Source organism: Aotus nancymaae, unplaced genomic scaffold (assembly GCF_030222135.1).
Source record: "Aotus nancymaae isolate 86718 unplaced genomic scaffold, 86718_ANA_hifiasm-v0.15.2.pri h1tg000122l, whole genome shotgun sequence".
In the NCBI taxonomy this organism is placed as follows: domain Eukaryota; kingdom Metazoa; phylum Chordata; class Mammalia; order Primates; family Aotidae; genus Aotus; species Aotus nancymaae.
In genome coordinates this window covers 293,415-321,286 of record NW_026988537.1, presented here as the reverse complement: position 1 = coordinate 321,286, position 27,872 = coordinate 293,415, and the positions used below count along the sequence as shown (strand labels likewise).

At 41.6% G+C, this 27,872-nt stretch overlaps 1 protein-coding gene across 1 annotated transcript in view; it reads right to left on the bottom strand.

Annotated features, from left to right (window-relative positions):
• The window catches only part of EPHX4 (epoxide hydrolase 4), a 38,677-nt gene extending 22,629 nt beyond the window's left edge, over positions 1 to 16,048 (bottom strand). Inside the window, exons 1-4 of the mRNA XM_021667958.2 lie at positions 15,717 to 16,048; positions 13,544 to 13,629; positions 3,915 to 4,072; positions 764 to 892 (exon numbers count right to left, since the gene is read on the bottom strand). Of these exons, the coding sequence (XP_021523633.2) occupies positions 764 to 892; positions 3,915 to 4,072; positions 13,544 to 13,629; positions 15,717 to 15,947 (604 nt within the window). The 5' untranslated portion in view covers positions 15,948 to 16,048. The remainder of the gene's footprint in view (positions 1 to 763; positions 893 to 3,914; positions 4,073 to 13,543; positions 13,630 to 15,716) is intronic.
• Between the last annotated feature and the right edge of the window lie 11,824 nt (positions 16,049 to 27,872).

Sequence of the window (27,872 nt, the reverse complement as noted above, 5' to 3'; positions counted from 1 at the left end):
CTGGAGTGCAATGGAGCGATCTCGGCTTACCACAACCTCCGCCTCCTGGGTTCAGGCAATTCTCCTGCCTCAGCCTCCCGAGTAGCTGGGATTACAGGCACGTGCCACCATGCCCAGCTAATTTTTTGTATTTTTAGTAGAGACGGGGTTTCACCATGTTGACCAGGATGGTCTCGATCTCTTGACCTCGTGATCCACCCGCCTCGGCCTCCCAAAGTGCTGGGATTACAGGCGTGAGCCACCACGCCCGGCCAGCATACACATTTTTACATTTCTGTTTTGACTTCTAATACATGAATACTTATAAACCATATAATCAAAAGCTCAGTGGGGTCTTTAATAATTTTAAGATCATAAAGAACCCCCAAACCAGAAATGTCAGAACTGCTGCTTTAAAGAATACCGCTATTCTTGACAGCCAAAGCAGTGAAGCGAGAAAAGAATATATTTCTAGGCTGTCAAGATTCATTATTGTTAAAGCAATGTCATTGCATTTTTCCCTTTATCCCTCCCCAAGTTAACAGTAAAGTATTTTTTTGAAGGAATAAAATTATGCAAGCAAGCATTAAGCTAAATTTTCTTAGATTCCTCAGGAAGGTTTAAAACCAAGGTATCTGTTTACACTGTCATATGCTATCATGGTTTAGTCACTTAATTTTAAAATATTATAGTAACCAAATTTTGCTGTTCATAATCCAAAATGTCAGTGGCAAGAGTGAACTGTCATATTAGCAGTACTGTTTTGATGAAAACTTGAACTCACCTGTAAATACATTTGGATGAGGGAAGTTAATAACAATAAGCTTCATCACCATTTCAGGATAACAGATGGCAATTAGCCAAGCAATCATGCCCCCCCAGTCATGGCCAATAAGAACACATTTGCTATACCCTGTAATCAAGAAATAAATGTTGACATCATTAAAAAGAAACAGGTGAGTGCACTGTTACCTCACATAAAATAGTTACACTTCTGAAACACCTCTTTTCATTATCTTATGCTAATTATGCACTTTATACATAATTCAGTGGTTCCAAAACTTGTCTGTACATCACTTGGATAGCTCCACTCTAAACCTATAGATTGAGAAGCTCTTCCAGGAATACACACACACACACACACACACACACACACACACACACACATATATAGTCTGAAATAGGCCAGTGTGGTGGCTTACACCTATAATCTCAACACTTGAGAGGCCACAGCAGGAGGATTGCTTAAGTTCGAGATCATCCTGGGCAACACAGCAGGACCCCCCTGCCACCGTCTCTACAAAAAAATAAATAAATTACCCAGGTGTGGTGGTGCCCATCTGTAGTACCAGCAACTCTAGAGCCTGAGGTGGGAGGATCCCTTGAGCCCAGGAGTTCAAGGCTGCAGTGAGCCATGATCATGCCCCTGCACTCCAGCCTGGGTGACAAAGCGAGACTGAAACCCTAGGTGGTACAAAACAAACAAACACAATCTGAAATAGCTACTGTTACTCAGCTCTCGTCCTGTGGACCCGAGTTTGGAAACCATGGTAAAGACTGGACATAATAAAGTCATAAGCAAGGTTATTTGGGTTTTTTTTTTCTTTTTTTTTAAGATGGGGTTTCACCATGATGGTCAGGTTGGTCTTGAACTCCTGACCTCAGGTGATCAACCCACCTTGGCCTCCCAAAGTGCTAGAATTACAGGCGTGAGCCACTGCACCCAGCCTGGGTTATTTTTTGAATGCTCAGAAATTTCTAGTTATAGTAAAATTATAAATGTCTCATCTATATCCAACTCATAAATATTTATTTCCAAGAAGCATCTATTTCTTCCCTAACTTCATAAATCCTATGTACAACTCAACACAGAAAATTTGCCACTAATTTGGAACTGTGAAGTCAAACCGAAGTAATGAAAAGTCAATTTTCCACCAGTTTCATTTCATGTAATCACTCAGTAACCTAAAGTAGGTTAAAATGTTGATTAATAGAGATTCCTACAGGATTTCCATTGTATGGATGGATAAAATTCATTTGTAATTTATTCCTGGAGTACTTAAAATTGCTTAATTCTTTCAAGGAAGTACTTTTCACCATCGCTCCTCACCACCATACTAATACACACACATAGACATAGACACACACACATTCATCTTGTTTATATTAATTATTTGCCTAGAAATTTCATGACAAATTTAGGCCAGGTCTGACTGAATTATCACAAAATCTGAAATGTAATTGTTCAAAATCAGTGTCTGAGTCTCTTTTACTGTAATCAGACTAAATGACAATCTTGCATGTGACACCCCCAGACCTCATCCATTTTTTTCTCCCCTAAAAATATTGGTCTGATCTACGTCTCATTAGATTACTATAGGAAGTGCCTTTGATTTCATGGTGTTTCTCACCATATTGGTTCCATTAACATACTGATGATAGCAGCTTGGTTTCAGTCAAAAGGGATATTGTATTAATAGACTGGATGATTGTTAAAAAATATTTACTCTCTCCTTCTCCCTACTGTCATAGAAGGAGTCTACTTGCTGCCCCTTTGATTTTAGACTTGGCCATGTGATTTGCTTTGGTCTCATGGTGGCTGTATGACTTGAATTTGGGCTCCACCATATGACTTGCTTTGACCAACGGGCTGCTGGTAGAAACTTAAGCTTGCGCAGCTGGGCTCACCCTCTACTAACGCCAGGAGAAAAGCTTCCCTCAGGCAGCCGCTCCCCTTTATCTTGGGCTCCATCCCAACTCACAGAGAGAAGCCAGTCCCAGCTGGACCTGCAGCCTGAGGTAAAGACCAGAGGAGTCCCCACTAAGGTTAACCTGCAGATCCATGAGCACAGGAAAAAATGGTTATGACCCCATGCCACCGAATCTGAGTTTGTTTGTTACACAATATTATGTGGTTCTAACTGATTGATACAACAGAAATAATGCAAGTGCTTCTGTATCTTATAACATTTTAAAATGAATATTTAGGTATGTGTTCTAAAGAAATAAATTTTCTAAGTACAAGAATAAAATTTTCAATAATCATTTCTGAAAATAATAAACAGCATACATTAGGTCTATATATTTTTTTTTTTTGAGGCAGAGTCTCGCTCTTGTTGCCCAGGATGGAGTGCAAATGGCACAGTATTGGCTCACTGCAACCTCTGCTACCTGGGTTCAAGTGATTCTCCCGCCTCAGCCTCCTGAGTAGCTGGGATTACAGGTGTCTGCCACCATGCCTGGCTAATTTTTGTACTTTTAGTAGAGACAGGGTTTCACCATGTTGGCCAGGCTGGTCTTGAACTTCTGACCTCAGGTGATCCGTCTGCCTCAGCCTCCCAAAGTGCTGGGATTATAGGTGTGAGCCACAGCACCCAGCCCATTAGGTCTATTTTTAAAAACAAATCTGAAAAGTCATTCTTGGCTGGTAGATGGAATAGTTGCTCCGGATACATCATTTAAAACTTCCTGGCCGGGCGCGGTGGCTCAAGCCTGTAATCCCAGCACTTTGGGAGGCCGAGGCGGGTGGATCACGAGGTCAAGAGATCGAGACCATCCTGGTCAACATGGTGAAACCCCGTCTCTATAATACAAAAAATTAGCTGGGCACGGTGGCGCGTGCCTGTAATCCCAGCTACTCAGGAGGCTGAGGCAGGAGAATTGCCTGAACCCAGGAGGCGGAGGTTGCGGTGAGCCGAGATCGCGCCATTGCACTCCAGCCTGGGTATCAAGAGCGAAAACTCCGTCTCAAAAAAAAAAAAAAAAAAAACTTCCTGTATAGATATTTTGGGCTGACTACCTGAAACCATGGTGACAGGATCCAGATAAGTTTGCGTAGATGGAATACGCATCCTCCCAAGAAAAGAAGTCATCAATTCACAATTTGTTGAATGTTTGTCCCTTAAAAAGAGTTGTTTTGTTTTAAACTAACCTACCTAAAGAATCTAAAATATCCTTTATGTCTGTAATTAGACAGTCCAATTTATAATTCTCTCGATGAATGGGAGCATCTGTCTCTCCATAGCCTCTCAAGTCCAGTGCTACAACTCGATATTCACTTTTAAATTCTCTCAGCTGGTAACGCCAAGAATACCTGCAGGAAAAAGGGAAACATTTAAAATACCATATTAACTAGTACAAAGAGTAACATTACAGATTTTCTTTTTCTTTTCTTTCTTTCTTTTTTTTGGAGACAGAGCTTTTGCAGTCACAGCTCACTGAAGCCTCAACCTCCATGGCTCAAGTTATCCTCCTGCTTCAGTTTCCAAAAATCTGAGACTACAGCTGCATATCATCATGCCCAGCTGATTTTTAAAATATTTTGTAGACACAGGGTCTCCCTATGTTGCCAGGGTTGGTCTCAATCTTCTGGGCTCAAGTGATCCTAATGCCTCAGCTTCCCAAAGTGCTGAGATTACAGGTGTGAGCCATGGCACCGGGCCACATTTCAGATTATCTCAGTGGAAAACTGTAAGAAATTCCTTATTTTTAGAACAGATACATAGTTGCAAATCAGCAGGAAAGAGACCTACTTGAGAAGGAGACACTGACATTCTATTAGAATTATTTTATTTTTTTTACCAATTCCAGTAGAGGGTAACAAAGTGCCACTATTTACAGAAACTACACAGTGTCAGATACTAAAATCAATGTACTTATATATGTCTTAATAAGTCCATTTTTTAAAAATTGAAACAGGGTCTCACTATGTTGCCCAGGCTGGTCTCGAACTCCTGGCTTGGATGATCCTCCTCCTGCCTTGGCCTCCTAAAGTGCTAAGATTACAGGTGTGAGATAACATGTTTGGCCAATAAGTCAATATTTTAAGCTTTTCTTAAATGGTGTATATAGCCACCAGGGAATCTGTGTTATTTTACAGCCTGAATTCCTATATAATAAATTGATTATAAACTGCAAAAAAGTGAGTGGGAAGATGAGCTTGAGAGTTTTACCAAAACGTCTGAGTGCTTATCTGGCCCAGGACTTTGGTGGAGTAACATAAGTAAAATGCTTCTGTATTGCAGAACCATTTGATTCTCTGAAAAAATTTACTAGATGAAATTTTATATATTTCTCTCAAAAGTAGATTTTACTCACCTTACTCCACTGTCAAATAGGGTCAATGTTTTAATAATAACCACAGCTTATTTATGGATGGAAAAGTCTGAAGAATTTTTTTTTAATTATCACTGCAAGAATCTAATAATGAAACAACCATTTAAGATAAACCTTAGCTTGCTAAAGCAAAATTCTGTGGAGAAGATCCTGAACCATGTGTATAGGCAACGGTGATACTAAAAACATTTAACCACCAAAATGGCACCAGCACTGACCAGTTAGAATGGCCACAGTGCTGCAGCCAAGTTCTGGAGGCTACTGCTGAGGCAGGCATTCCTTTTCTGTTTGATCATGGCACTGTATAATTAATTGAAATAGATCCATGAGATTTTCTTCTTCAAATAAGCAAAACCATTTTAGATAACTTACAGAAAAAAAAGACATGGATTTTTAAAAGTGACTCACTATGTTATGGGACTCAAAATATGCATTAAAAAAAAGCATCTATGTGCACATTTGTTCATAGAAATACAGTGTAAAGTTATTTGATACAAGCCAAATGGGAGATCATTGTCTGAAAATACTTTTGGAGTGCAGCAGGCAAGCTAACACAACCAAATGTTAAGATTATAAACCAGTGTAAAAATTGTAATGTAAGATTATGAACCAACAGGGAGAGGGAGGCTGCAATGCGAGGTGACACAAAGCAGGAAGATCAATGTAACTAATCCCAGCACTTTGGAAGGCCGACGTGGGCAGATAACTTGAGCTCAGGAGTTCAACACCAGCCTGGGCAACATGGTGAAACCCTGTCTCTACAAAAAATTAAAAACTTAGCCAGGTATGGTATCATGTGCCTGTGATCCCAGCTACTCAGGAGCCTGAGGTGGGACAATGGCTTGAGCTCAGGAGGTGGAGGTTGCAGTGACCTGTCATTGCACCACTGCACTCCAGCCTGGGTGACACAGCCAGAACCTGCCCAAAAAAAAAAAAAAAAAAAAAAAAATCAATGTAACAAATCAACCATCTTACATCAACAGAAAGGTTATCAGGAAGGGTGTCAGACACGTGGACACGTGTTTGGAATTATGAATGGATATAGAATTTTTGACCACTAGGATATTTATGATTTATGAAAATCTGCCAAAGCATTGTCAACTAAGATAGATTTGAAAATGTTAACAAAAAACAAAAACAGAAAACAGAACAGCAACAAAAAAGACAATGTTAATAAACATGTCTTTTTTGGCTAGGCTGTAGTAATATGAATCTTGTTTGTGCGTTGTAACAAATAAAGCAGCTTGTTTCTTTAAAGATACACGTCTGTCAACACACGTGATTGTATTATTTTCTCATTTGCGTTACTAAAATTTTGAATTGATTTTTTATGTTTTCGTAACTGGAGTCTAATTCTTTCCTCTTTATAATCCATCACACCCAATCAATAAAGTTCTGTGCATTTAACCTCTTAAATATTTATTTAAACACTCCTGTCTACCACACTATCATTACCTTAACTCAGGCCTCCATTTAGGCAGCAGCCTCTTGCTTGGTCTAAGTGTGTCCCTTTCATTCCCCCTCTGCTCTATCTTATACAAAACCAGAGGGATGTAGCAAAAACAACCAAACTCATGTCATTTCCCTGCTGAAGCTCTTTCTTGACTCCCTGTGACTCATAACATGAAGCTCCAGCTCATTATTCTAGCAGAAAAAATATCTGAAAGATTTGACTATTGCCCACTCTTCCAGCCAGAGTACTTTAGCTTCTCTGTCATTTGCTTTATAACAAAAAGAGCTAACATCTCTACCATTCTTACTACATGCCAGGCCCAATTCTAAGTGCTTCTTGTATGGTAATATTGATCTTCAAAACAATACTATGAAGTAGGTATTATTATTATCTTCACTTTACAGAGGAAGAAACAGAAGGAAAGCAAGGTTAATTGAAGAATCAAAGGTCACAGAGCCAGCAAACAGCAGAGCCAGGATTCACACCAGGGAATCTGGCCCCAGGGTCTATGTTACGCTGCCTCTGCAGCACCAGGTGGAAATAGGTGAACATATAGGGATATTGGTTTTTGCTTTTATGACTTTGTTCATGTCGTTTCCTTTGTCTGAAATACCCTCACTCCCCACCATTCCCCTATTACCCCACAATCCCTGACTCTCACCCTTCAAGTAACTCCTCATCACATTGGGCATCTCCTCTGCTAGGAGACTTTCCAGCTCTTTCCGTTACAGCTGGGGTGGGTGAGCCAGTTTAGTGCTTTTGCACTTGTATATACACTCTTCAGTGTGGGGGTACATGTCACTGTGGAGACCTGGAGCTTCCACGAGATTGTTTCCTGGGTTGGCTATGAGAATATCTAACCCTTGTAGATGCTTAATAAAGATTTGTTGAGTGAGTGAAAGAACAAATAAAAACACAGTAATGATAGTGCTAGAAATATCAGTTGTGCAGCAGGAATTCTGTCCCAGTTCGAACCTTGAGACAATGACAGCTAACAGTCCCTAATTCCTACTGGGGAATTTGTATTCAGTTTCTGTTGAACTCCACGTTGTTTCAATACCTTAAGGGTCCGTGTCTTCATTTAGAATTTAATTAGAGATTTCAAGGTAGAATTTGACTTAATCCTGCAACATTTTACATTTAGAATTGGATTACAGATACCTGCATATCATATCAGAAATAATTTACATTGACTTAAAAATAAATTCAGCTACTTCTTTTAACAATGAGTGAAGCCAAACAATATCATAAACAATTCTAAGAAATAGGGCAACCGCATATTTTTAATAAATTACTAAAGAATAATTTTTAACTGTCATCTTCTGGAGTTCATAAATAATACATATTTGATTTACACATTAGCCTTAAACTGAAAAAGAGAAGTCACCCCAGTATTAGACTGATGGACATACCATTTATGTAAATAAAGCAAAAACAATCTCCTTGATATAGGAATGAAACACATTACAAAAGCAGTAACCCTGAAAATATTATAAACAAGCAAAATTATTTTCATCCACATTGCCTTTTTTTCTGGCATCTTTAGTTATAGCAGAAGACACTCAGGAAAAACAACCAATCTCTTTCCCAGTGATTGCTCTTTACCTAAGGAGGGCTCCTGGTTTTACCAGGCTAGCCCAGCCACATTCAGATAGAGACTCTCCTCTTCCTCCTCACCACAGAGAAAAGCCGCAGTTGCTGTATGATGGAGGCCCTCACTCGCCTCAGCACTTGAGTGATGACGCATACATTCCATACAGCTGGAGATGAAGACGACTCAAAAGAAAGTGCCTGCTTCAGCTCAAAATATTTTTAAAGGAGATGCAAATTGGAGTGGAGAGAGAGTGGGAAAAAAATCATCCTTTGACAAATACCCTTATTTGGGGTTAATTTAGTCAAAGGTCCCATAGATGTATATCTTGTTTAATATTTCCTTTAGATTTTAAGAAGACCCAGGATTTTATTGTTGCTGTGTAACAGCTAATCATATACATTAAATATCACCATTTCTCAACAGCTATTCTCAGGAAATGATTTTAAATGCAGATAATATGTTTCATTTGTATGGTGCTTTTCTTTTTACAAAGCACTTCCACATACATGATCAATTCATGGTTTTTTTTGTTTTGTTTTCATTGTATCAAATATTTCTGACCTACTTGACTTATAATCAAGCATATACTTTCTTTTTTTTTTAAGAGAAAGAGAGAGAGAATAGGGAGGAGGAAAAAGGAAGAGAAAGAGAGAGAGAGAATGGGGAGGAGGAAAAAGGAAAAGAAAGAGGGAGAGAGAATGGGAGTATTGCTTTCTTGCCCAGGCTAGAATGCAATTTAGTAATGGGTATTGAAAACCTCTTGTATACTGATAATTATACTTAATGATGTAGTCAGGAAGGAATAAGGGAAGAAGATAACAAACAAACATGTGTATTTAGGCAAAACCTAATTGCTAGAGGAATAACATTTACATTTGTAATATAAATGGAAAGTGATTTGAAATATCATGTATGAAGTATTTTTTTGGACTTTAAAATGAAAAAATTAAAATAAAAAAGAGATTTATCCTAAAACTTAAGCCCTAGAGTTTTGTCCTAAATTCTAAGACCTCCCCCCCCCCGTTTTTTTTTCTATTGATTGTTTCCACGAGCACCTCAATGGATTGACTAGACCTCATAATGGGTAACATTGGCAATTTGATTAATTGAAAGAAAGACAGAGTGAGCATCAACAGGGGTCTTGGTTTAGAGTAGGACATACTCCAGAGATATCTGATTACCAAAAATCTCTATCTAGTATTTTTGGATGCTCCCGAAATAACCAGGTAGCTTTCAAATTAATGATCAGCAAAGATCAATGAATTCAATATTATCTATTTGAGTAGCTGAGCTATCTGCATTTATAGTTGTTGCTGTTTTAAATTCTAGCAATGTTCTTGCTGAAGTAACAGATGACAGACTTAGCGAATAGAAGGGACGCATGCCTATCTATGATCTTCACATATGAAGATCTTAATCTATGACTTTTCAGAGTGAACATATCTCTAGAAGCTTCCCAAAAACTAAACCATTCCTCACAATGACCAGATCCATTTTGGATACATTCAAGACTTGACTTTGCTGGAGCAAATGGGAATGATGTACAGGGACCAGTGCTGGATCCCTCCTAGGCTGTTTCATCCCCTGAAGATTCTAGGACAAGAATCACCAGCCATTTCTATTTTGCAAAAGGGCTCTCATGAGGAGTAAATAATGAGACATGACTGTGAAAACCATGCACAAAATCTCTTAGAACATGACAGAGAGCATCTACTGACCTGTGTGAAAGTGACTGTAGGTTCATTTTTATCTTTGTGTATATTGTTCCATATGTAAAGAGGTGAAGTTCCAGTGGAATAAGAATGGACAAATACTGAGGTTGATGTGAAGTAGAGAAAGAAAATAGCTTTCGCCAGGTGCAGTGGCTTACATCTGTAATCCCAGCACTTTGGGAGGCTGAGGCAGGCAGATCACGAGACCAGGAGTTCGAGAGCAGCCTGACCAACATGGTGAAACCCCTTCTCTACTAAAAATACAAAAATTAGCCAGGCATGGTGCTGCACACCTGTAATCCCAGCTACTCAGGAGGCTAAGGCAGGAGAATTGCTTAAACCTGGGAGGCAGAGGTTGCAGTGAGCTGAGAGTTCGTCATTGTACTCCAGCCTGGGTGACAAAGTGAGACTCCATCTCAAAAAAAAAAAAAAAGAAAAGAAAAGAAAATAGCTTTCAAATCTTTTATTTTCTTTCTAAAAAGTTAAACACCATCTCCCTGATGCAGATCTTGAATTTTATTTAGGATGATGATTTAAAATGTTAGATTAGGGTATTTTTATATTGTTGGCTGACTTTCTAACACCCGCTTGAATGTTTGTACAAGGTATGAAATTTGAAAGGTAAAAATCCATGCATGTTATGGGATGAGATTACTATAATTCCTATAGAATGAGAACAACAGCAGAGGTCAGCCCTGACTTTCCAGAACAAGGGGCACCTGACTTTCTGGTACTGCCAACTTCAGAAGGGTAGCTACGAGGCTTAAATGAGATGGTATATATAAGACATATGGGAACAACACACACTGGGGCTTGGAGGCTGGGGGGAGGAGGTGGGAGAGAGAGAGCATCAGGTTAAATAGATAATACATGCTGGACTTAATACCTAGGTGGTGGGTTGACAGGTGCAGCAAACCACAATGCCACACATTTACCTATGTAACAAATCTGCATGTCCTGCATGTGTATTCTGGAACTTAAAATAAAAAAGAGAGTACCTGGCTCATAGTAAATGATCAGAAAATGTTAACTGTTATCATTATCATCAGCAAAGTTAGGAAATTATTATCTAATGCATGGATCTCCATGCTGAATGAATGAGAATGAAGGAAGAAAATGAACGTTTACTGAGTATTCACTGGGGCCATGTAAAAGATTTTTTCACGTTTTGACTCTCTTCTTCCTCACACAACTCTGCAAGATTATTGTAGATGACTATGTGGGGTCCTGCAGCAAATTAGTGGCTGAGCCAGAATGTCCTGCCCATGCTACATTAGGCAGATTTGACCAATGCTTCTGAGCAACGTTTTACTGTGAACTAATCATGCCATGCACTCCAAGAGGTGAGTCCATGCATATGCTCGAATTGCCAATCTACCACCTCATTAAGTTGTCTCCAAATGAAAGAATAAATCAAAGCATAACATGCAAATGACCTATGTTTATTTATGCACATGAATTCCAAAGGGAAAAAAATCTTCATGCAGGGAAAATCTTCTAAGGAAGACTTCTTAATCTGGCAAAATTATTAGGTATAGGTGTGTTTGCCATCTTCCACTCTTCAGTGCCTAATACCTCCTAGAACACTAACATCTTCAATACATTTATTCATAAAGTCCCTTTCACTCACAAAGTATTAATTAAAGTGGGCCAGGCACGGTGGCTCACACCTGTAATCCCAGCATTTTGAGAGGCCAAGGTGGGCAGATCACTTGAGGTCAGGAGTTCGAGACAGGCCTGGCCAACATGGTGAAACCTTGTATCTACTAAAACTTCAAAAATTAGCTGAGTGTGGTGCACACTTGTAATCCCAGATGCTCGGGAGGCTGAGGCAGGAGAATCACTTGAACCCAGGAGATGGAGGCTGCGATGAGCCGAGATTGCACCACTGCACTCCAGCCTGGGAAACAGAGCACGACTGTCTAAAAAAAAAATGTCTTAAGGTAGTAATCCTTTAGTGCTAAATGCATTTTAAATCAGGATTTTGAGAGACATAAAATCATAAAGACTCTAAAGGAGGCAAGAAATCTGTAATGGCGGAATTCTAGGTATTATAAGATAGTAAGGGAGAATTTTGGGGACAGGATATTGTCCTAGATCTTTCAAAATACACCAGATAGTTACCTTTGAGTCAACTAAGGGAATCGGGCTTTTAAAAAAATCAATTTCTTGACTTATTTGGTTTATGAACTATTTCTTACAGCCCTGTGCTAGCAAAAACTGGTTTTCTTTTTACTGCCATGATATGTACCACCTCTTTTAAAGATGTTCATTTAAAAAAAAAAGTTTAAACATATGTTGCTTTCATCTGTACTTATTTGGCCCGTTGGGGTCAATAGAGAATAGAACACTTCCCCTTTGCTAACTGCTGTCTGAATATGTTGAAGTTTATTTGCCTCCAGAGGACACACCAACAAGGCATCATCTTGGACACACAGACATGGACGTCACCAGACTCTGAACCTGCTGGTGCCTTGATCTTGGACTTCCCAGTCTCCAGAATGGTGAGAAAAAAAATTCTATTCTTTTATAAATTACCCAGTCTCAGGTATTTTGTTTTAGCAACAAAAATAAATGAAGACAGTAAATAATAATTGTATATTTTGGGCTCTAGATTTTCTTCCTAATGTGAACTGTTTAGGTACTTAATTTATCCTGCATTCATATAAACCTGTTGCTCTGTTCATAGGAAATAGTTCATTTTCAGTTTCTATGAATCCTCTGCTCTCTGCCTTCTCCCCAAGCCTAACCAAAAGCTTCCTGACTCCAGGTGTTTGATTTGTTTAAAATCTCCTTTCCCCATCCAGTGTTGTAGTATGGCTATAGTAGATACTCTGTACAAACTGTTTTGTTGCTATTTCAGAAATTTGAAACATTAAAAGATACTTCTTTTAATCCTCAAAAAGTATATAAATTTAAAATGGTAGCAGGTAGGTCTCTTTAGGAGGAAGACCATTGCTGTGATTCAGCAGCATTTAGGAATAAGAACCCTGGGCACATGATCAAAAAGTAGGGTCAGTTAAAAGTCATTACAAGAGGCTTCGTGTGGTGGCTCACACCTGTAATCCCAGCACTTTAGGAGGCCAAGGTGGGAGGATTGCTTGATCCCAGGAGTTCAAGACCAACCTGAGCAACATAGCAGACCCCAACTCTTAAAAACAACAACAAAAAAAATAAACAACAATAACAGAAACAAAGCCAGGTGTGGTGGTAGATGCCTGTAGTCCCAGCTACTTGGTAGGCTGAGGTGGGAGGACTGCTTAAGCCCGGGAGGCTGAAGCTGCAGCAGTGAGCTGTGATCATGCCCCTGTGCCCCAGCCTGGGTGACAGAGTAAGACCGTGTCTCAAAAGTTGCCATTATAACAGTATTAAGAGGTGGGACCTTTAAGAAGTGATTAGATCCTCGGGCTCTGCCCTTATGGATGGAAATACTGCCATTAGGAAAGGGCAATTTCAGCCCCTTTCGCCTCCTTGCCCTTCCTCCTCTGCCATGTGATGTTGCAGCAAGAAAGCCCTTGTCAGGTGTTGGCAGCTTGCTCCTGAACTTCTCAGCCTCCAGAACTCTGAGAAAGTAAATGTATGTTCATTATAAAGTACCCAGACTGTGATATTCTGTTACAGCAGCACAAAATAAACGGAGAAAATAAGCCAAGTTTTCACGTAACAATAAATATTAGTTGGTAAGTTTACCAGAATTCTGGAAATCCATGAAGCAGCAGCATAAGTGGTTTGCCTCTTTCTCCAGCAGCAACATAGTGAAATCTTAACCCTGAATCCTGAAAGTAGACGGCATGAAATTTTAGTGTTGATGGTCAAAGAAATATATTTAGCATTTCCATTTTACTAAAAAATAATCACTTGCCTTATTTTTTAAAATGTGTATATTTACAATATCTTCATGACAATTGCCTTATTTTTAACATCAAGAAAAAAATGTACTTTTATTAATTTTCAAAAAGAAAAGCAAACCCCATGACCTATTAATAGGGTAAATTGACAGATTCACTTTGTCAACACTCCCTTGACAGTATCTTCTCTTCTTGTTCCAGTACAAGGTCAATTTATATATTATGAGCTTTTGAAGCAATGTCACAATTTGTCATTTTCATCTTACTGTTGGTAACCTTCATCTTACTGATGTGTCACATTTCATTTCCCTCAAATGCTGCAGGACATGTAAATAATTCTAATCTGAATTTATATTTCTGCCATGTTTACCTCCTAGTAATCTGCTTTCCTCAGCTTGCCCGTCAAGAGCTGTGCAATCAGTTATGTAATTCACACCTCCTTCTCTTATTTTTAGGTCTCTCCTTCCCACATTATTATTTTGAGTGTTGCATGTTCTGTTCCCCTTGCTGCCTGCTCCTCATGTCATGTCAGTGTGCATTTCTAATAACAGAATGCCCCGAGTGCTCAAGACTTCCCTCTGCGTGTGGGAGACAAGAAGACCCAAGGAAAATTTTAAAACATGGGAATGAGACAGGAAGTCAAGCAAATACTAAGTAAACCGAATGGAGGAAAGTATAGGGAACAGCAAGAAAAAAGCAAAAAACTCTGAAATCAAGCAAGCTAGGAAGAAACCAAGAACCAAAAGCTGAACGTAGACATTGGGTTTTGAATATCAGACAACTCAAGCAACTGAGTTTTCAGATGTGAAAGAATCATTTTACAGATTGAGGCCCAAAGATGGTAACACGGGTCATAAAATGGCTGAGAGCAGGACTGTGACCAGAATCTCCATCTTGACAACTCCCAGGACAATTTTCTTTCCACTCCCTCGTTGTCTTTGGGGAAGCTCTTTAGCTGGCCAGCTAAAGCCATTTTATGAAATTCCAGATGATTCTTATACTACTTTTACTCCTCAGGTTGGACAGAGATAACAGATCTGACAATGGCTTCCTAGAGGTTCAGTAACTTCTTTTATTGGTGGTGAATCTTGGAGGATGAAATACCATGGGCACTTGACTGGATTTAATTAACAGATACTTTATTGCACTGACTATGCACCAGGCACTGTCCTAAGTTTTTCAGTTTTGTTTTTACAAATATTAACAGATTTAATTTTGTGTGGATCCCAGGCAAGAAAGAAGTTCTCTTGCCCTTCTGAACTTCAGCTGCAGGGCAATTTAGCTCCTAACAGGAAATCAGGACTTGGTGACTCCCCTTTTATGAGGCTGGGTTTGAAAGGCCTGTGGGTCAGACTGCAGGGTGTATCGCTGGAACTATTTTCCTCCACCACCTGGAGCCTCAGGAAACAATATCTGTGGGCTGTGAGGCAGCTTGAACAATTCGAGTCTGCAGGCATGGCTGGATTTACCTTTGATTCCTTTCCTTTGGTCCCTGACTTCATGAGTCTGCATTCCTCCCCACAAACACACACAATTACTTATTGTTTTATGCTACCTAAGTTGTCTGTGATCATAATAAACTAATGACTGCCAAAGACTTATTCTGTTTACTCTTATTATCTCTAAAATTGGGCAAGAACATCCTCCTGAGACATTAGGGTGCCACAAGGAACAAAATTCCCTACAACTGATCTGAGCTCTAAAGGGCAAATGGGTGACAGGCGGCAGCTTCCCCTGGCAGTAGGAAAAAGAGCAGGATTATTCTGGGTTGTGTGGGGTCGGGGGACAGTAATAGAACAGGACCCTGATTAGAGAAGCGCGCGCGCGCGCGCGCACACACACACACACACACACACACAGGCGCGCGCGCGCGCGCGGCACACAGGGACCCGACCCCTCCTGCCGGGACACCAGGGGACGCTGAGCCGGCGTCTCGGAAGGAGCAGCCCGGCGGCCCCCGCCCTCGCGGCCGTCCCGCTCCCTCCCGCTCCCGCCAGGCCCGCGGCGTCCTTCACCTTGATCCGCACGTAGCAGTGGGTGCCCAGGGAGGGGTCGCTCAGGCAGGCGGGAGGCTGCTCCCGGGCGGGCCGCCGGAGGGTCTGTGCCGGCCCCTTGCCGAGGCTCCACAGAAGTTTGAGCAGGTGGACGGAGGCGCAGAGCCCGCAGTAGCAGTAGACCAGGGACCAGAAGAGCAGGGACCGCAACGCGAGCATCAGGCGGGGCAGGCAATCCCGCGGCTTCGCCATCGGGCGGCAGAGACGGCGGCCGGGCCCGCTGCCCTTCCTCGGGAGCCGGAGAGCGACCGCCGCTGCGCGCCAGGCCCGCCCGCCGTCTCCGCTCGGCGCGCGCCTCCCCCGGCCCGGGGGAGTCACCGCTGCGGCTCCGCACACGCACCGCGCCTGGTCCGGAGCGCGCAGGGAGAGCCGGGCCGGGTGCGGAGCTCCGCCGTCTTCCGCGGACTGAGGGGAGGCTGAAGGCGAGACTTTCCCAAACCGTCCTGGGCACCAGGGAAGGAAGCGCCACTCGCTCTTCTTTGTTCTCCACGTATCAAGCAAAACTATTTCTACGCCCACACGTTCGTGTGTTACAGTTCAGGGACACAGGCCAGTGACAAACGCCCATGCTATTATACCCAAAGAGATTCCTTGTGGTACAAAATTCCTCTGCACTCTGAAAGGTACCAACCTTCCTCTTCTCAAAATCCTTCATGGAGCCATAATTTCTGTAGAAATTCGCCTCTGCCTTGCCTGGCTCAGCCACAGCAAACTTACAGAGAACTGCAACCTCAGGGTTACCACGAACGCTCCAGTAACGTGAGGCCGCAGAAGCCTGGCCGAGAAGGCCACACACCCGAGGGTCCCTCCAAGCACTGGAAGCCGCGGGAGCGACAGTCCTCCATAGGTGTCAGCCTCAGCACCGATGTGGCCACTCTTGTCCTGACCGGGGTTCACATCCTCCATCGTCCGGCACTGTTAGAATTTCATTAAGCCACTTTCCTGTACGATATCAGGCGCCAGGCGGGAAGGAGCAGTAAACGATGTTTGTACTACATTAAGGACACTTTTACTTTATTCCTGACAATCTTCTGAAGAGATTGATTCTCCAACTAGGTTCTAAGTCGTTAACAGCCCAGATAGAAAATGGCCAAGTTGGCCTCTGTGGTTCTAAAGTCAAGCTCCTGGCACCCACTGGTCTGTTTTCTGTCCCTATAAAGGTTTTTTCCCCAGAAATATTGTATACATGGAATCATGTTTGTAACTTTTTGTTTCTGTCTCCTCTGAGTATAATGTATTTGAGATTCAACCTTGCTATTGGTGAATTGTGTGTTTCTTTAACTGCTGATTACTGTTTTATTGAATGGATATGCCACAGTAGTTATTTGTTCTGCAGTTGAGGGACCTTAGTGTTTTCCCCAGTTTTTGGCTATGAGTCTGCTATAAATTTTCACTGTGTGTGTGTGTGTGTGTGTGTGTAAATTTGTTTTTATTTCACTTAAATATCTAGAAGTGGGATCACTGGATCAGGAGTTAAGAGTTAATTTTTTTTTTTTTTTTTAATAAGATGGAGTTTCACCACGATGGCCAGGCTGGTTTTGAACTCCTGACCTCAGGTGATCCACCCACCTTGGCCTCCCAAAGTGCTAGGATTACAGGCATGGGCCACGACGCCCGGCCTGCGTTCATTTTTTTTAGGCAAAACTGTCAAATTGGTTTCCAGAGTGGCTGTACAGTTTTGAATTTACTTTAGCATTGTGTGAGAGTTATACAGTTGACCTTTGAACAAGGCAGGGGTCAGTGTTGCTGACCCCTCTCATATCTGGAAATCCACGTATAACTTCTGAGTCCCATCAAACTTAAGTACTAATAGCCTACTGTTGACCAAAACAGTCAATTAACAAATGTTTATGTAATATGTACTGTATTTTTATAATAAAGAAAAATGTTAAAATCAAAAGGAAAGTATATTTACTATTCATTAAGTGGAAGTAGATTATCATGAGTCTTCATCCTTGTCCTCATCAGGTTGGGTAAGCTGAGGAGGAGAAAGAAGAGGAGAGGTTGGTTTTCCTGTCTCGGGGGCAAAGATGGAAGAAAATCCATGTGTAAGTGGACGTGCACAGTTCAAACTCATGTTGTTCAAGGGTTAACTGTATTTTGCTCTTCTTTTTCTAGGTTCTTGAGTTAGGAACTTATTGAGACCTTTGCTGTTTCTAATGCAATCATTTAGCACCTATAAATTTCTCTCAGTACTCTTTAACTGCATTATATATATATTTTTTTGTTGTTGTCGTTTTTGGTTTTTTTTTTTTTCCCGACAGAGTCTCACTCTGTTGCCCAGGCTGGAGAGCAGTGGTGTGATCTCGGCTCACTGCAACCTCCATCTCCCAGGTTCAAGCAATTCTCCTGCCTCAGCCTCCCGAGTATCTGGGATTATAGGCACCTGCCACTACGCCTGGCTAATTTTTGTATTTTTAGTAGAGGTGGGGTTTCGCCATGTTGGACAGGCTGGTCTTGAACTCCTGACTTCAGGTGATCCACCTGCCTCGGCCTCCCAAAGTGCTGGGATTACAGGTGTGAGCCACTGCGCCCAGCCACATATATGTTGTTATGTTGTATTTTGCCATTCATTATGTATTTTTTAAAAATTTCCTGTCTTAGGCTGGATGTTGTGGCTTACACCTATAATCCTAGCACCTTGGGAGGCTGAGGCAGGAGGATCGCTTGAGCTCAGCAATTCAAGATCAGGTTAGGCAACATGGCAAAACCCTGTCTCTACAAAAAATAGAGAAATTAGCCAGGTATGGTGGCACATGCCTGTAGTCCCAGCTAATCAGAAGGCTGAGGTGGGAGGATCACCTGAACCCTGGAAGGTTGAGGCTGCCAAAATCATGCCACTGCACTGTAGCCTGGGTGACAGAGTGAGACCAAGTCTCAAACAAACAAACAAAGAAACAGGGCTCGGCATGGTGGCTCATTCTTGTAATCCCAGCAATCTGGGAGGCCGAGGTGGGCGGATCACCTGAGGTCAGGAGTTCAAGACCAGCCTGGTCAACATGGTGAAACCCTGTCTCTACTAAAAATACAAAAAATTAGCCAGGCATGGTGGTGCACACACCTTTAGTCCAAACTACTAGGGAGGCTGAGGCAGGAGAATCGCTTGAACCCGGAGGTGGAAGTTGCAGTAAGCTGAGATTGCGCCATTGCACTCCAGCCTGGCAACAAAGGGAGACTCTGTCTCAAAAAAATAAATAAAAACAAAGATTTATGTCTTCCTCCTTGCACCATTGATTATGTATTATTTATGTATTTAGCAATTTTCCTATTATAATTTTCAGTCACCCAAAGTTTTAACTCATAACACATTAAATTTTTAAGAGATAAGGGTCTTGCTATGTTGATCAGGCTGGTCCTGAGCTGGCCTCAAGCAATCCTCCCACTTTAGCCCCCAAAGTGCTCAGACTACAAGCATGAGGTACTGTGCCTAGTAGTCTATTATTGACTTGTATCTGAGTCTATTATGGCCCAAGAACGTACAGCACATGACCTCTATTCTTTTAAATTTGTTTTATGATCTGGGATATGGTCTGTCTTGGTGAATGTTCTGTGGTTGTTTGAAAAAAAAAAAAAAACCGTATGGATGGAGTGTTCTACATTCGCCCATTAGATCATGTTGGCTGCTTGTGTCCTACCTTTTTTTTTTTTCTTTTTCAAGAGACAGGGTCTCACTGTGTTACCCAGGATGGAATGCAGTGGCTATCCACAGATGCAATCGTTAAGCACGTTGCAGCCTCGGACTCCCGGGCTTAAGTGACCATCCTGCCTCAGCCTCCTAAGTAGCTGGGATTACAGGTGCATTCCACCACACCTAGTTTATATCAACTTTTAAATAAGAGAATTTCTGTTAAATTAATTCACATGCAATAAGTTCCTCGATTTATGGATCATAATACCAAAATCTGATAAAGATTAAAAAACAGTATAGACAACTTCTCGAATGAAAATAGTTTCAAACTATATTAGAAATTGAATCTACCAGTATATCATATGAATAATACAACCATGGAGGTTTTATTTCAGGAAAGAATAGTCCAACATCAAGAAATCTATAAACATACTATATCGACACTTGTAGAAGAAAAACTACATATCAACAAATGCCAATGAAGTCATGTGGCAATATTCAGCAGCTATTCCTTAAAAGCTAAATTAATTCAGGCAGCAAAAAACTGCTTAAACATTACCATGACCAGAAAACAGTAATCTATAGTGAAATTCTCTATTTTAGAATTGGAAATAAGAAAGAATGATTGCTATTAGCTCTATTATTTAAGATTATTTTTGGAAATTCAAGCTAAGTAAATAACCCAAAAAGAATCAAAGAAATTTTAAAAATTAACATGAAAATTGGAAAAGAGGCAAAAATATAGCTATTTGCAAATTATATATATTTTAAACCTTAAAAAACTTAATAAAATTTGTTAAGGTGTCTAGATACAAGGTAAGTATACAAGCCAATAGTTTTTCCACATGCTAGCATTAACCAGTTAAAAATTGAAACTGCATTCATGAGATTGCAGGAGAGCCCAACATTGTATCATTCCCCCGTATTATTGCATATAATTAATTTCTGATAATATCCCATTGTGAGAGTTTGTTCATTCTCCTGTTAACAGCATTTGGGTTGTTTTGTCTTTTCTTCCCTCCTCTCTCTCTTTTTCTCCCTCCTTCCCGATTAATTATGATCCTTTTATGTTTTGTATATTCTTGTACATGTCTCCATAGTTTGTTCTGTAATACCTTCTCTAGGTTATATACTTTGAGCGAATTGCAGACTTATGACTATAGAACTATTTGTATTGGTCTATTCTCTCATTGCTATAAAGAAACACCTCAGACTGGGCAACCTTTCTTTATTAGACAGTTTAATAAGAACTTAAACATAGCAAACCCAACTTCTTATCTCAATGTTTCTAGTTTGGAAAGCGTATATACCCCCCCCCCCAAAAGGAAGGTCCTCTATATGCAACTAACTGCTCATCACCTGATGCACCTGAACCTAGGGCGCAGCCCACCTGTAGCAATGTCAGATTTCAAGTCTATCTCCAATAGGTTCTAACTTATCAGGACTTCAGATTCTTCATGTACTGGCACTGTCAAAACACGCTACTTTTGAAACAGACTCATAATTCTGTTGAAGAGAAAGAAGCCATCTTCTTTGCTCCATAAGTACAAAATGCTTTCATTTTTGGATTTATAAACACCAAAAGAAGGATCAATCCAGTGATTTTTGTCATTTTTCTATCTATTTGCTTCCAATCACCTTTGGACACACACCTCCTTGTGCATTTGTCCTCTTATTTTGTTGACAATAAGTGGTAAGAAATAAACGTTGGTGGCCAAACAAAAGATAAAAGAATGTTGTTACACATACTTTAAAAAAAAAATCCAAACAGGATGGGGCAGGTTGTCAAAAAATGTTTCATGATTCATCATTTGCATGAAGTCATTTCTGTTGAATGACTGATAAGAATACCATGTTTCTCTTCTGTACATCATATAAATACATTGATCACTAGCTGATTCTCGACTTTGGGGAAATTCATCTGTTATCATCTGAAGATTCAGCATCTAAGATTTTGCTTGGACAATCTCACCATCATCATTACAGTCTGGAGTGCTACCACCTGTCTGTCTTTTTGCATTTATGCTTTCATTTGTCTAATCATCAGAAATGTCTTCCTCTGTCAATTCTCTTCCCCTTGACATTACAGATGAAAACAGAAAAGTTCTGGATTCTCCCCTCCAGCCTCTCCCTCAGGGGCTCATCCTGCAGGACCCTCAAAGCTTCGGCAGCAGCATCATGTTTCGCAGCCTGTCACGTCTTTCCTTTCCCATTAAATTGCTGTCCTCCCACAGAAAGTTCCACTTGATAAAGTAAATGTGGAACTGGAAATGGGTAAAAGTACCTTGGAGGATAAGCAACTCCTCTCATGTTGTAGTTATAGGTGGACTGCATCTGAGAGTAAGGGTCAACATACTTATACATTGTTTTTTCCCAAGTTTCATACACAGTGCATTTAGTTCTACAGTAGGGGTTATGCTTCCTTAAAAAAAGGGTGTTCCTGGAACAATGTTGTTTTCATTCAGTTCTGAGAGGTTACGTAGTTAATATACTCTGGTGGTGAGGAGGGGAAGGAGGAAGGAAAAAGGGAGAGAAGGAAGGGAGGAAGGGAGGGAAGAGGCGGAGTGGCCCTGGAGGAGGCAGCACCACTGGGTGGGTGGAGGGGGTCAAAGGAAGGGGGAGCAGAGAGAGAGCAGTAGCTGCCAGTGCAAACGCTGAAAGACTGGGTAACTTATAAAGAAAAGAGATTTAATTGGCACGTGGTCCTGCAGGCTATATAGGAAGCATACTAGTCCTGCTTTTGAGGAGGCCCCAGAGAGCTTCCAATCAGGGCAGAAGGCAAAGGCGGGGGAGGTGGCAGGAGAAGGAGCAAGAGAGAGAAGCGGGAAGTGCCACACATTTTCAAACAACAAAGAGTTCACGAGAACTCTGACTACACAATACTAATGGCGTTAAACCATTCATGAAGACTCTATCATGATCCAATCACCTTCTACCAGGTCCCACCTCCAACACTGGGAATTACATTTCAACATGAGATTTAGGTGGGGACACAGATCCAAACCATATCACTATTAAATTTTATAAAATAATGTTAAATTGTTTTCCAAAAACAATTTTTTTTTGTTTACTCTTGTCTTCTAGGCTAGTGTGCAATGCATGATCATGGCTCAACTGCCACCTTGAACTCCTGGCCTCAAGTGATCCTCCCACCTTGGCCTCCCAAAGTATTGGGATTAAGGCATGAGCCACTGCACTCAGCCAATGTTGTTATGTTTACACTCCTGACCACCAGTGTGTGAATTCTTACTGATGCTCTCCAACATTTGACAATGCTAGATACATTATTTCAACTAACTAACTTGATGGATGGATAAAAAGTGGTATCTCGAGCCTGGTATGGTGGCTCATGCCTGTAATCCCAGCACTTTGGGAGGCCAAGGCAGATGAATCACCTGAAGTCAGGAGACCAGTGTGGTCAACATGGTGAAACCCCGTCTCTACTAAATATAAAAAAATTAGCCTGGCATGGTGGTGGGCACCTGTAATCTCATCTACTTGGGAGGCTGAGGCAGTAGAATCACTTGAATGCAGGAGGCGGAGGTTGCAGTGAGCCAAGATCACACCAACTGAGCTTCAGCCTGGGCAACAAGGGCAAAACTTCATCTAGGAAAAAAAAGTGGTATCTCCTATGGTCTCAATTTTCCTTTCTCTCAGTATTAAATAATCTGAGCATCTTTCCTTCTGTTTTAGCTATATTTCTTCTGAAGTGACATGCCTGTGTGTGTCAGAAATTACCAATACCCACAAGTATTGTGGTATTAGTAAGGTGTTTCCAAGTGATGGGATTCTGGCCAGAGGGATGTGAGTGCAAGAGGTTTAAGTTTCTCCTAAGTTTGGCCATTAAAAACATTCTTTGTAGGCTAGAGCTCATGCCTGTAATCCCAGTACTTTGGAAGGCTGAGGTAGGCAGATCACTTGAGCTCAGGAAGTCAAGATTAGCCTGGGAAGCGTGACAAAACCCTGTTTCTACTAAAAAATACAAAAAATTGTCCAGGTGCAGTGGCTCACATCTGTAATCCCAGCACTTTGGCAGTCCTGGCAGATCATGAGGTCAAGAGATCGAGACCATCCTGGCCAGCATGGTGAAACCCCGTCTCTACTAAAATTACAAAAATTAGCTGGGTGCAGTGGCACATGCCTGTAATCCCAGCTACATGGGAAGCTAAGGCAGGAGAATCGCTTGAACCCAGGAGGCAGAAGTTGCAGTGAGCTGAGATTGCGCCACTGCACTCCAGCCTGGCGACACAGTGAGACTCCATGTCAAAAAAAAAAAAAAAATTAGCTGGGCATGGTGGCGTGTGCCTGTAGTCCTAGTTACTTGGGAGACTGAGGAGGGAGGATCACCTCCAGCTCACTGCAGGAAATCAAGACTGCAGTGAGCTGCGATTGCACTGCTGCACTCCAGCCTAGGTGATGAGGGTGAGACCCTGTATTCCTATGCTGTATCAATTTTAGACATATATTCCAGGTGGCATAACTACATGATGGAGTAGAGCCACTCAAACTGCTTCACTGTCTATGAAAATGGAATAGCACTTCTTATAATGTAGAACATTTTGTGGTAAACTTTTTTTCACTCTCCTTTTGATAGCTTTGCCAAGTTAAGAATCTCAAGCTTCCCCCCCACCCCAGTTTTCCTTCCTATTTAATCAAATATTGGCAGATAAACATAAATATAGCACAATTCAGATTCTTTATATTGTATACACACATACCTTTGAATATAATCTGAAAGGAATCTGCAGTCCACAATGACACACATACAGCTTTACCTTCCTTCACTCAAAAAATACTATTTTGAGGGAAGATCCAAGATGGCTGATTAGGAGCAGCTCAGGATTGCAGCCCCTAGTGAAAGCATGGAGGGTGAGTGGACGCTACATTTCCAGATAGATTTTTATTGCCCACAGACCAGGAGATTCCCAGGCAGAGGAGCCCATGGGTTGCGCAGCTGTTTTGGCCAGCGCGGCGGGTCTCCGCACAAAATACATGGGTCCGGGTGCTGTTTTAGCTGGCGATTGGAGCTCCTGGGAGACAGATTCACCCATTCAAGTGATAAAAAGGGGACTGAAACAGGGAGCCAGGCCAGGAGATTCCCAGGCAAAAAGCACCACAAATCTCCAGCGTGGCTGTTTCAGCTGGTGCAGTGGGTCACCACTAGGGAAATCACACAGATCTGGGTGCCTTTTTAACAGGTGACTGGAATGCCTGGGAGATAGAGTCGCCCATTCAACTGAAAAAAGGGGACTGAAACAGGGAGCCAGGCCAGGAGATTCCCAGGCAAAAAAGCACCATGAGCCCCCAGTGTGACCGTTTCAGCCGGCTCAGCGGGTCTCTGCACAAAATCTCACACAAATCCAGGTGGCTTTTCAACTGGCAACTGGAACGCCTGGGAGACAGAGTCACCCGTTCAACTGAAAAAAAGGGGACTGAAACAGGGAGCTAGGCCAGGAGATTCCCTGGTGAAAAAGCACCATGAATCTCCAGTGTGGCTGTTTCAGCTGGCGCAGTGGGTTTATGCATAAGAAATCACACACATCTGGACGCTGTTTCAACTGGTGACTGGGATGCTTGGGAGACAGAGTCACCCTTTCAACTGAAAAAAAAAGGGAGTCTGAGGCAGGGAGCCAGGTGATCAGGCTCAGCTGGTCCCATCCCCACAAAAACAGCAATCTGAAACGCTCTGGTTTGAGAGTTTCACAGCAAGCACAGCTAAGCCTGGGATGGTCCAGCTCTGTAGGGGAGGGGTGTCCGCCATTACTGAGGCAGTCCACCACTACCAAGGTAGTCTGCCATTGCTGAGGCAGTCCACCATTACAGAGGTAGGTCGCCATTGCCAAGGCATCTCTAACTATACCCCTATAAACAGGACTGCAGGGAAGTTCACACGGCAGCTGGGCGGAGCCCATAGCACCTGAGCAAAACCTCTGCAGGCAGACTATGACGAGGCTGCCTCCTCACTGGGCAGGGCAGCCCTGAAAAAAGGCAGCAGCAAGACAGAAAATTATAAATAAAGCCCTAACTCTCCAGGACAGAGCACCTAGGGAAAAAAAAAAAGGCATTTATGAGTTCTGCTGCAGTAGACTTAAATGTACCTGTCCAGCAGCTCTAAATGGAATAACGGGGCCCATAGCTCAGCACTTCAGTGCCTATAAAGGACAGACTGTCTCCTCAAGCAGCTCCTGACCCTCGTATATCCAAAGAGTCACCTCATCAAGGAGAACTCAGACTGACATTTGGCAGGTATCCTTCTGGGACAAAGCAGAAGAAGAAACTGGTAACAACCTTTACTGTTCTGCAGCTGCTGCAGGTGCTCCCCAGGCAAGCAGGACCTGGAGTGGACCTCAGCAGTCCTACAGCTGAGGGGCCAGACTGTTAGAAGGAAAACTAAGAATCAGAAATAACTTCATCAAAAACAAACAGGACATCCACTCAGAGACTCAATCTGAAAGTCAACAACTACAAAGACCACAGATAGATAAATCCATAAAGATGGGAAGAAACCAGCACAAAAAGGATGAAAACACCCAAAACCAGAACCCCTTTCCTCCTCCAAGGGATCACAACTCCTCACCAGCAAAGGAACAAGGCTGGATGGAGTATGAGTCTCATGAATTGACAGAAATAGGCTTCAGAAGGTGGGTAATAAGAAACTTCTCGGAGCTAAAAGAACATGTTCTAACCCAATGCAAAGAAACTAAGAACCTTGAAAAAAGATTTAACCAAATGCTAACGAGAATAAACAGCTTAGAGAGGAATATAAGTGAATTGATGGAGCTGAAAAACACAACACAAGAACTTCACGAAGCATACACAAGTTTCAACAGCTGAATTGACCAAGAAGAAGAAAGGATATCAGAGGTTGAAGATCAACTCAATGAAATAAAATGAGAGGCAAGATTAGAGAAAAAAAGGGTAAAAAGGAATGAACAAAGTCCACAAGAAATATGGGACTATGTGAAAAGACCTAATCTACGTTTGATAGGTGTACCTGAATGTGACGGAGAGAATGAATCCAAGCTGGAAAATACTCTTCAGGATATTATCCAGGAAAACTTCCCCAACCTAGCAAGGCAGGCCAATATTCAAGTCCAGGAAATACAGAGAACACCACAAAGATATTCCTCTAGAAGAGTAACCTCAAGGCACATAATCGTCAGATTCACCAGGGTTGAAATGAAGGAGAAAATACTAAGGGCAGCCAGAGAGAAAGGTCGGGTTACCCACAAAGGGAAGCCCATCAGACTTACAGCAGATCTCTCAGCAGAAACCCTACAAGCCAGAAGAGAGTGGGGGCCAATATTCAACATCCTTAAAGAAAAGAGCTTTCAACCCAGAACTTCATATCCAGCCAAACTACGCTTGATAAGCAAAGGAGAAATAAAATCCTTTACGAACAAGCAATTACTCAGAGATTTCATCACCACCAGGCCTGCTTTACGAGAGCTCCTGAAAGAAGCACTAAACATAGAAAGGAATAACCAGTACCAGCCACTCCAAAAACATACCAAATGGTAAAGAGCATCAACACAATGAAGAAACTGCATCAACTAACAGGCACAACAGCCAGCTAGCATCAAAATGGCAGGATCAAATTCACACGTAACCATATTAATCCTAAATGTAAATTGGCTAAACACCCCAATCAAAAGACACAGATTGGCAAATTGGATAAAAAGCCAAAACCCATCAGTGTGCTGTATCCAGGAAACCCATCTCACATGCAAGGATACAAAAAGGCTCAAAATAAAGGGATAGAAGATTTACCAAGCAAATGGAGTGCAAAAAAAAAGCAGGAGTTGCAATTCAAGTCTCTGATAAAATAGACTTTAAAGCAACAAAGATCAAAAGAGACAAAGAAGGACATTACATAATGGTAAAAGGATCAATGCAACAAGAAGAGCTAATAATCCTAAATATATACACACCCAATACAGGAGCACCCAGATACATAAAGCAAGTTCCTAATGACTTACAAAGAGACTTAGATTCCCATACAATAATAGTGGGAGACTTTAACACCCCACTGTCAATATTAGACAGATCAACGAGACAGAAAATTAACAAGGATATCCAGGACTTGAATTCAGACCTGGACCAAGCAAACCTAATAGATATTTACAGAACTCTACACCCCAAATTCACAGAATATACATTCTTCTCAGCACCACATCACACCTACTCTAAAATTGACCACATAATTGGAAGTAAATCACTCCTCAGGAAATGCAAAAGAATGGAAATCATAACAAACAGTCTCTCAGAACACAGTGCAATCAAGTTAGAACTTGGAATTGAGAAACTAACTCAGAACCAAATGGCTTCATGGAAACTGGACATCTAGCTCTTGAATGTTGACTGGATAAACAATGAAATGAAGGCAGAAATAAAGATGTTCTTCAAAACCAACGAGAACGAAGACCCAACATACCAGAATCTCTGGGACACATTTAAAGCAGTGTCTAGAGGAAAATATATACCAATAA